General features: G+C 35.9%; 1 protein-coding gene across 1 annotated transcript in view; it reads right to left on the bottom strand.

Moving 5' to 3' along the window:
* Positions 1 to 9962, bottom strand: part of NAALADL2 (N-acetylated alpha-linked acidic dipeptidase like 2) — a gene marked incomplete at its 3' end in the record, with an annotated part of 1068176 nt that extends 1058214 nt beyond the window's left edge. The window contains exon 1 of the mRNA XM_079705513.1: positions 9905 to 9962. Coding sequence (XP_079561639.1) covers positions 9905 to 9947 — 43 coding nt within the window. The 5' untranslated portion in view covers positions 9948 to 9962. The remainder of the gene's footprint in view (positions 1 to 9904) is intronic.
* Positions 9963 to 10361: the final 399 nt, after the last annotated feature.

Consider the following 10361-nt stretch of genomic DNA (forward strand, 5'->3'; position numbering starts at 1 on the left):
AAGAAATTAAAGATGATACAAATAGATGGAGAGATATACAATGTTTTTGGATTGGGAGAATCAACATTGTGAAAATGACTCTACACCCCAAAGCAAGCTAAAGATTCAATGCAATCCCTATCACACTACCATTGGCATTTTTTACAGAATTAGAACAAAAAATTACACAATTTGTGTGGAAATGCAAAAGAGCCCAAATAGCCAAAGTAATCTTGAGAAAGAAAAAGGAAGCTGGAGGAGTCAGGCTCCTTGACTTCTGACTATACTACAAAGCTACAGTAATCACGACAGTATGGTACTGGCACAAAAACAGAAATATAGATCAATGGAACAGGACAGAAAGCCCAGAGATAAACCCACACACATATGGTCACCTTATCTTTGATAAAGGAGGCAAGAATATACAGTGGAGAAAAGACAGCCTCTTCAATAAGTGGTGCTGGGAAAACTGGACAGGTACAAGTAAAAGTATGAAATTAGAACACTCCCTAACACCATACACAAAAATAAACTCAAAATGGATTTAAGACCTAAATGTAAGGCCAGACACTCTAAAACTCTTAGAGGAAAACATTGGCAGAAAATCACAGCAAAATCCTTTTTGACCCACCTCCTAGAGAAATGGAAATAAAAAAAAAAATAAACAAATGGGACCTAATGAAACTTAAAACCTTTTACACAGCAGAGGAAACCATAAGCAAGATGAGAAGACAACCCTCAGAATGGAGAAAATATTTGCAAATGAAGCAACTGACAAAGGATTAATCTCCAAAATTTACAAGCAGTTCATGCAGCTCAGTATCAAAGAAACAAACAACCCAATCCAAAAATGGGGAGAAGACCTAAATAAACATTTTTCCAAAGAAGATATACAGATTGCCAACAAACACATGAAATAATGCTCAACATCATTACTCATTAGAGAAATGCAAATTAAAACTACAATGAGATATCATCTCACACCAGTCAGAATGGTCATCATCAAAATATCTACAAACTATAAATGCTGGAGAGGGTGTGGAGAAAAGACACCCTCTTGCACTGCTGGTGGGAATGTAAATTGATGCAGCCACTATGGAGAACAGTATGGATGTTCCTTAAAAAAATAAAAATAGAACTACCATGTGACCCAGCAATCCCACTACTGGGCATATACCCTGAGAAAACCATAATTCAAAAAGAGTCAGGTACCACAGTGTTCATTGAAGCTCTATTTACAATAGCCAGGAGATGGACACAACCTAAGTGTCCATCAACAGATGAATGGATAAAGAAGATGTGGCACATATATACAATGGAATATTACTCAGCCATAAAAGAAAATGAAATTGAGTTACTTGTAGTGAGGTGGATGTACCTAGAGTCTGTCATAAAGAGTGAAGTAAGTCAGAAAGAGAAAAACAAATACCATATGCTAACACATATATATGGAATCTAAAAAGAAAAAAAGGAAAAAAAAAAAAAATGGTCAGGAAGAGCCCAGGGGCAAGATGGGAATAAAGACACAGACCTACTAGAGCATGTACCTGAGGATATGGGGAGGGGGAAGGGTAAGTTGGGACAAAGTGAGAGAGTGGCATGGACATATATACACTACCAAACGTGAAATAGATAGGTAGCGGGAAGCAGCTGCATAGAATAGGGAGAGCAGCTCGGTGCTTTGTGACCACCTACAGGGGTGGGATAGGGATGGTGGGAGGGAGGGAGATGCAAGATCAAGAAATATGGGGACATATGTATATGTATAACTGATTCACTTTGTTATAAAGCAGAAACTAACACACCATTGTAAAGCAATTATACTACAATAAAGATGTTTAAAAACAAAACAAAAGAATGAAAAACCATTACTATTTTCTCATTAATTTTTCTTCTATTTTTTCCCCCAAATTACTACTTACCTGTATGGAAAATAAAAACTTAATGCAACGTTATTACCTCATTGTACCTGGAGTTTACAGATTAAAGTATTTAAAGTAGATTTACAATGCAACATGAATATTATCAATACCAATGTGCTCTTCTTTATTATTACTCTCTATCCCTGACCCACCTACCACCCACAGCCCCACCACCAAACCTGTCACAGTGACTGTACTAAACCCTTCATTAACCAACATGAACACAAAACACCCACATAAAATCCACTCCAGGAGAGATAATTGCATAATACCATATGCTTATAAAATATATATAGCAGCCTAACTTTCAAAATGACCTATTTTTTATATTCTGAAATTTTAAGTGTGAATATTTAAATCATGTAAACTTAGTTTTTATAAAGTCTATATTTCTTAAATATTCTTTTGTTTTCTTTTTCTGTCTTTTTATTTTCAGACTTATTATACGTTTGAATTTTTTTCTGCATTTTTTTTTTTTTCTGACAAACATCTGATAGGACAGTGCAGCAGCTTAAGGGGCTCAAAGAAAATCATCCATGTCAAGATTCTGAGATGAGTTAAATAATACTATTTTCTTTATCTCTATAATTCTTTTACCTTTATGTTTCAGTGTTGCCTAATAAAAACCTTTCTTCTAATTAGGCCTGTCTCCTGTCATCTATAGAAATTATTTTGACTCTATCACCATGTCTAACCAAGAAATCTATGCCTCTCCTGAATATTGCCACATTTTTATATGGTTTGAACACCATTAATCTTAAAACCAATTTCTTACTTTCTTTTCACTGCTAGGAAGCTTGAAAGCAAATTTGTGACTTGTTTGGTAGCTGTTTAGAATATTTTGGCATACATTTTACATATAAAATTTAACTTATATTATTTTAACCTTATTTTTTATTAGGTTTATTTATTTGTATCCTATTTCAAAGTACAGTGACCTTTGAACAACTCAGGGGTTAGGAGCATCAACTCCCCCACCCCCCATGAAGTTGAAAATCCACAGACAACCTTACAGGGGGCCCTACAGCCCTCCAGATTGTGGTTCCAAACCCAGTTCCAATTTTGGTTTGTGTAGTACTGTAGTATGTATTAAGTGAAAGAAATCCACATATGAGTATACCTGTGCAGTTCAAACTCATGTTGCTCAAGGCTCTACTATAGTAATTTTTGGAAAATCCTTTGTTTTCAATAAGAGTAGAAAATAAAGCAAGTAAATGCATGGACAGATACAATTTCTACGCTGTGTCTCTGCTGTTCATTTTGCCAGGAAAGACTTTCTTCTTTCTGCCACTTATTCTGTCCAGAGTCAGTTCACATCATATCTCCTCTATGAAACTGTCTATAAATTCCTAGATTTCTCTATAACTTCCTGGATATGTGTCTGTGGTTACAACAATACCAAGAATTGACAAGAATGGAAGCAACTTCCCCCTTTTGTGGCAAAGTGTAGTTCTCCATCTCTGAAAACTGCCACCAAGAAATGTGGATGTGATGAAAATTTGTTCAAGCTTTATCAATAGTTTAAAAGAAGATGGGACTTGTCTGTGATTGCATTAAAGGCCCATAAACAAAGAGGAAAATAAAGCACAGTGACGCTTCAATACTCTATGCTTCTCATGCCGTATTTGCAAAGGAACTCACTTTTGAGAAAACAAAAGAATCACTAAGATGGAATGGTTTCAAAGGCTTAATCAATTCTTGAAATGAATCATTCACCAAGAACTGAAGTCTCATGGCAAAGATGATTGTGTTGTTTAATAGGTATCCATGCGCATCTTTTTCATGTTTATATGAATTGCATTACATTCAGTAGTTGACTTTTCAAAACAATTCTCTTTGGGGCTCTTTTAGTAGATAAGATTTTACACCTATCCTCTAAGTCACACTCAGTTTTTTAGTACACAATGTACAACTTGCATTACATTGATCAGAGGTTTAAAGAAGACAGGTGAATTGTATTTCAATATAAATTATAATGGCATTTATAAGTGTGCCTTCCAAAGTGTTCAACTGTGGAGATGGTTAAACATATCTATCAATAGAGCAACAAAATAGCCCTGTTAAATAAAACTATGTAGCTATACTTTTCCTGAAGAGAGTTTAGAAGCTCAAAGGATCAACTGAAGCTCAATGCCCTTTTATGTGTTTTCATCCTAATCACATTTTACTTGCAATCTTGTCAGCAGCTCATTTTTCCCTCACCTATGTATCAAGTGGAACACTCTCCAATAATAAGTACATACTTGGTTAATAATCCTCCCCCCAAAAAACTATGATACAAAGAACATTTGCTTACTGTCCTACTCGATTAGCTAAATTTTTTTCAACTCTTTCCAAAATCTAGAGAATAGGCATACAATGTAATAATTACATGGTGTTTATACATGTATAGTCATCAGATTATTACTGTACCCTTTGTTTCATTTCTTTAAGAAAAAGGAAGCAGATTCAAAGACAGCTCCAACCTTTTAAATATATGGAACACATTTTAATTGCATTATTAATAATAATGTTTAAACAATCAAGTCAGCCTGTAGATATGCATCATCTTTTCTTCCAGGTTTTATAGTAACTTTAATCAAAACTAAAAATGTTTCCCTTTAAAACAATTTCAGTGCCATAAAATATCATTTAAATCAAGGGGACTAAACTTTGCCCTTCAGATCATTTTGAAGTCTAGGAACAAACTCTAAATTTCAGAGTGTTTAAGCATTGGTTTTTCCCCCAGCAGCAGGTTTTAACAGAGTTCCATCTTATTAAGTGCCTTTACCACATGTTCCATTCAAATATGTTGCTTGCTCTTTTATTTCTAAAAAGGTAAATATCCTATTTCCATTTAGAAAGACAAGATAAAAAGAGCTTCTTGGCACAGTTATGTTGACTTCCTTAACTATTTCTTATTTCTGATTTCAGAGTTCATCTCCTAATCTTGTTTGCCTGCTGCAAGGGTTCTTTGCCTTGTACTTGGGAAAAGTCCCCAATCTATCTTCTCATGCCCTTTGGCCTACACACTTCAGTCAGACTCACTTGGGATTTCATGCCTTGACATTCTCTGCAATTTTACTTGTTCCGATTATGCTTGATTTTGTCCTTAGATTATAAGACCTCTCCAGCAGAGCTTCTGGAAATGTCAACTCCAAAATGCCCTGTTACCTCAATATCTAAATTTCATTTCCAAAGTGCCTCAGGTTTTCAAGTATACCACCCTCTCACTCAGAGGTGGTGAAAGCTTTCTCCTGGAAAACAAATAGGTTACACAAGACCTCTGTGCACTTCTCTTAATTGAAAATACTATTAAAGTTCTATTGAGTGGGAAGGAAGATTCACAAACTGGTGAGTCCTCTTTGGGGTTTTAGAAAGCATTCATAGGCATGGTTTATGATGATGAACGCAGAGATATTTTTCCCATGATAGAAAGTAAACACGCACACCAAGCCAGTATAACTGGTTGGGGTATGCAGTACTGCTTCCCTTGGGTTGCAACTTAGAAGCACAGACACTAAGGTACGTTCCCACCTGGATTTTTTTTTTTCGTACACTAGCCAAACAGAATAAGTATAATTTCTTTTTAAAAAATGGCTGTATCATGAGAAACATCTGTTGCGTGTGCCTATGGAATTTCAAGCCAATCCCTCCTTGTTGTGATGAAAGATAAGTAAATGTCTCAAAAGCCAAAGTAACTTCTTTGGAGTCAAGAGAAAACCCAAGCCTGGATGGAGCAGTCCTATAAAAGCCAGACTGAATACTGGACAATGATTTCCAGGTCATGACTGTAGAAACTAAATATGTCAATATGGAAAGCATTTACAAGCCTGATTTCCCTTCTTGAAATAGGAAAGTAAATACCCCTAGAAAATAATGTGCCAAATTCCTCCATCAAATTATAGGCTTTAGGCAGCTAGGGTGGAGACCTGGGTTCTGGCAACTGCTTCTGAGAAACCAAGGGCAATTTTTGTACCTTCAAAGGATCTCTGTTCGCTTCTCTACAAAGTAAAAATGTTGGACTTGAGGCCCTCTAAGCTCCTCTCTACCTTGAAAATGTTAACATTCTACAGATTTCTTTTCCCTAGCTTTGACAGCCAAATTGTCCTTCAGTGGGTTGGTGAAGAGTTCTCCTCTCTGCGGACGGCTACCTAGAACTGGCCTTTCATTTGAAACGGTCTAGCCAACCTTCTGTACTTGGAAACATCTTTTCCACTTGAGTTCTAGTCTTTTGTAGCCTTTAGAATAGGGGTTTCCGAAATCTAGAGAACTAAGAAGAACTAAGGTTAGAAGGGCTTTAATTAGAAGATGCTGGAAAACATCCGAGCAGCGGATAAGTAGGCAGCCTGAGTGATGAGGTTGTGTTGCGTAGCCCAGGGGAGACCCCACTCAAAGAAACCTCCTCTCACAAGGTTGTTCTGGCACAGAACTCAGATTCCTGTTAGTCAAATAATTCTGAGGATAAATTAGTATATCATATTCTTTACAAAGAGGCATGTGGCCTTCAACATGTTTTGACCAAGGAAGAGGAGGAGAGAAAGAAGAGCTCATGGGGCTGAGTTCCTGAGGTAGGAGGAACTCAGTGGATGAGGAACACAGCTGGGTAGTGAAAGATTCTTTCCCTTATTTATTTATTTATTTTAGTTCTGATTAGGGTCTGCCCTGCCGGTTAATGAGAACCCTGGGAGAAGCAGAAAATACCTGTCCTTCCTGAGACAGAATAAGTAAGGGTCCCTTACGTGCCCAAGTGTAGCCTTTTGAGAGCCTTAGCCTAAGGCATTTTCCAGATAACTCCCTGCCTAGAAGGGAGTTTCCACCCTCCTGTCATCCCAGCCATGTCCTTTCACTACTGTCACAAACTGACAATGTGCCACTCAGTGGTACATGTGTTTATAGATATTATGTAAGGAAATTCTGCTTTCTTTCCTCAGCAAATAACAATGCTCAGAAAGCACTTACCCCTATTCCTGATGCCATATGATTTGTACATTTTATTTGTATTTTCAAAAATTAGAAAAAAATTTTTCTAGTATTCTCTCCTACCCAAGATAATTCTATTTTATGAATCCAGAGAATATTATGAACCTTCATGTAAGACATTTTTACATAAATGTCTGTGGAGTTACTGTATCATTGAGACTGAAAGGGAGAGTTTGCTTCTTATATTTGAAAAGATATTTGAGATCTGTTCACATTAAGCTGAAGATAACCTTGGAAAGATTTCACTCTCATTCAGCAAAAGATAGGTTCCCAATACCATTGGAAACATTAAATGTTGATAGCTTAAGGGCTCCACTAACCAGGGCACAATCAACCAGCTCCCTGGGTATAATAATGGGTCAGAGACCTACAGGATGTAGTGCTAAACTGAATAATTTCTGAACATCTATGGCTAGTGCTCCAAGTTGTAATTAGAGATGGTCCAATGAATCTAGACAATCTAGATACATGGCCTTAGGAAACCATTATTCAAGGCACAAGATGGAGTTCTAATGAAAATCCTCTGTTTATTACATACTTATTATCTTCATAGCCAAGACTCTTAAACCTATCACCCATAGGTTGAATGTACAAAACATTTGAATGTAGTCATTTCTATTAGAGAACACTCATTTGTAAGCAGAGCTGACAATAATTAGTATTATTTCAGAGAACTTCAGAATCTTTTATAAATGCTGTTAAGTCAAAGGCAAGATTAAACAATATTTCAAAATGTCTTTTTCATTTACTTTGGTAATTTTTAAACTCAAGCTCAGATATAGGACTGGGTATTGCATAGAAACCAGAATACTGTCAGAGCAATCCATAAATAAAGACTCCAGGATATATCCTGATTTGTCTTATAAGATATTAAGCAAATTTATCCAAAATCTCTTACCTTCACACATACAAATAAAGGTACAAGTTATCTCCACACCGCTTTCCTTTATATATAAAAAAAAATCCAGAAATAATTTCAAACCAAGGTGAAGCACCTTTGTTTCTCATTAATTCTCACTGATTAATAGGTTCACTTAATAATCTTAAGGCAAATATATCTGGAATGGAAGCATTTCAACACTCCAAGAAGATATATCTGAACTATTTGTAGACCTACCAAGGATGCATTTCAACTCAGATAAGATCAGAAGAGTACACATTCCTACTGAAAAGTTTTCACAGAGTGAACAAAGGAAAATACCCCAGGATAGAACTGATTTCACAAGTATTCCCCAACTATGAACCAAGGCACATTGTTTTCTAACTCAAACCATGACATTCAAATTATTTATCATAGCTCTTGTTTTAAATTTTATGCATGTTTTTCTGATATATGCTAATTATTAATTCTGTAAATAATTGGAAAAGTCAATAGATAGGAGGAAGGGAAAGTTATTCTTCCACAGTGGAACATATTACCAGAATCATAACATACATAAAAGGGCCAGAAGAAAAGAAAAGAAAAAAAAAACCAAAACAACAGAAGATCTATACACAATATAGGACTCTAAAATAAGAAGCAAATATTACCTCTGATCCTGACACAAATAGGGATGATGAGGGGAGAGGCCAGGTTACTCCTCAGTTTATTTCAATCCCAAACACAGACTCAGGGGATGAACCCACAAGGCCTAGGATGAGCTATTCAGGGGGCTGCCAAACAGTCATATACATCTGATACAAAATCATTATTATACGAGCAACTTTAACAACCTAGATGCCTCCAATATACTTTTCCATGGGAAAATACTGCAGAGACAGTTAAGGTATATGTTATAATCACGTACATAATATCATTTTGTCCATAAAACATATACAAATAAATTACTTCATAGAGTTATACTGAATGAGCCTTTTACCTTGTTTTTCAATAGAATGCACTAAATAACTTTTAAAATTAATCTTTAAATTAAAAATGATTTTAACAGCATTTTATGCAGTATTTCAAAAAAATTTTTTTTAGGCAACCTGCAAAAATAGAAATAAAATTCTGGGATTCTTAAGCAAGATAGTTAGAGAAAGAATTAAAGAAAATAAAGAAAAAAACAGGTATTCTGGAAGATTATTTAACTCTATAAAAATGGGTGATATACTTTTATGACCAGGCATGTCCATGATCATCTTATTGTTATTCTCAGGTGTGCTGTATTTCACAGATGTACTTACATGTTTGGTTATGTGTATTTAATGGAAAACTGAGCAGTTTGGGGATTTTCTTGTTGGTAGCTTCACAAGAACATAATTAAACAAATAAAAATATCATTATCAAGTAGATTTTTTTAAAAAATACCTTGTTCAAAATGTCACTTGTAAAGGTGGTAAATAATTCATAAGAGAGGAGACTACTAGAAATCATGGCAACAAATATGCATTCAGCCCATTTTCTATTTCTTTTTTTAAAAGGAACTTTCTTCACTCAAAAAAGTGGAAAGTGTAAGAGAACTTGTATTTGTGTCTATCAACAAGCCTAACCATAGAAGCCTAGTCAAGCCAATGTCAACAAAGCCAGTCCCTTCAAAGGACAAAGGTATCTGATGAAGTAAAACCTGTAAAACCAACCGCTCTCCCTAACGATATACTGCCCTCTGAGACTTGTTTTCTACCTTAAAAAAAAAAAAAAAAAAAAGGTTATATTAATTACAAGGACACTTAGCTGGTAAACCCCAGAGATGGTAAAATTTGATTACAAATTAAAATCCCACAGAGACAAAAATCGATATTTTTTCCAATGCTAGGAAAAGTTTAACATGAAAATGCACAGGAAGTAGGTTGTACCATTTCTCCAGCATTACAGTGGGGCGTAAGCATAAGGCTTTCCCTACTTCACCAAATTGACGTCTCTGTGTAGACTGAGTAGTTAAGTAAAACGGAGACAGCTGCTTCTTCAGAAACAACGATCCTCGCCTCTTTTCCCACCTTCAAAGCACACCTCGAAACTCAGCGGGGGTGCGCGTGCGCGCAAGCACATATACACACACACTTTGTAATCGACACCACTTACACGTCTGATTGCTACCATTTCAGAAGCTGTTGGCACTTACCTTGCAAAGCTGTGTTAGGTAAATTTGCTTCATTCTCTCCCATTTTATTATTTCTTTTTAAAGGGGGCCAAGCAGTTTCAGTTGTGTCAGTTACCCTGTAAGCTTTGTGACCTTCTGACTTTCTCCTGTAGTAATGTAACAGTATACTACCTGCTTTCTTCTGTGAATAATTACCATTCTGCTTCCTGAGTTACCTGGGCTTGCAGGACCTGTTTTACTGTGAAGTGAGATCACATCCTTTGATCGAATGGACTGTTATTAGTGTGCACTTCACAAAATGTGGCTTTGTTTCAATTTTGATGTTAACTTTTAATTCCCAACTTTCACTTTAGTCCAGAAACGTTTCTACACTCCCCCCCCCCCAAATAGTGTTCAACACACCATGGCACAGAGCCAGAGTTTTGTTTGTTTGTTACTGTTCCCAATCTGCTTCTCTTATAGAAATAAAATAAAATTT

This window comes from Hyperoodon ampullatus, assembly GCF_949752795.1.
Source record: "Hyperoodon ampullatus genome assembly, chromosome: 5".
Classification (NCBI taxonomy): Eukaryota; Metazoa; Chordata; class Mammalia; order Artiodactyla; family Ziphiidae; genus Hyperoodon; species Hyperoodon ampullatus.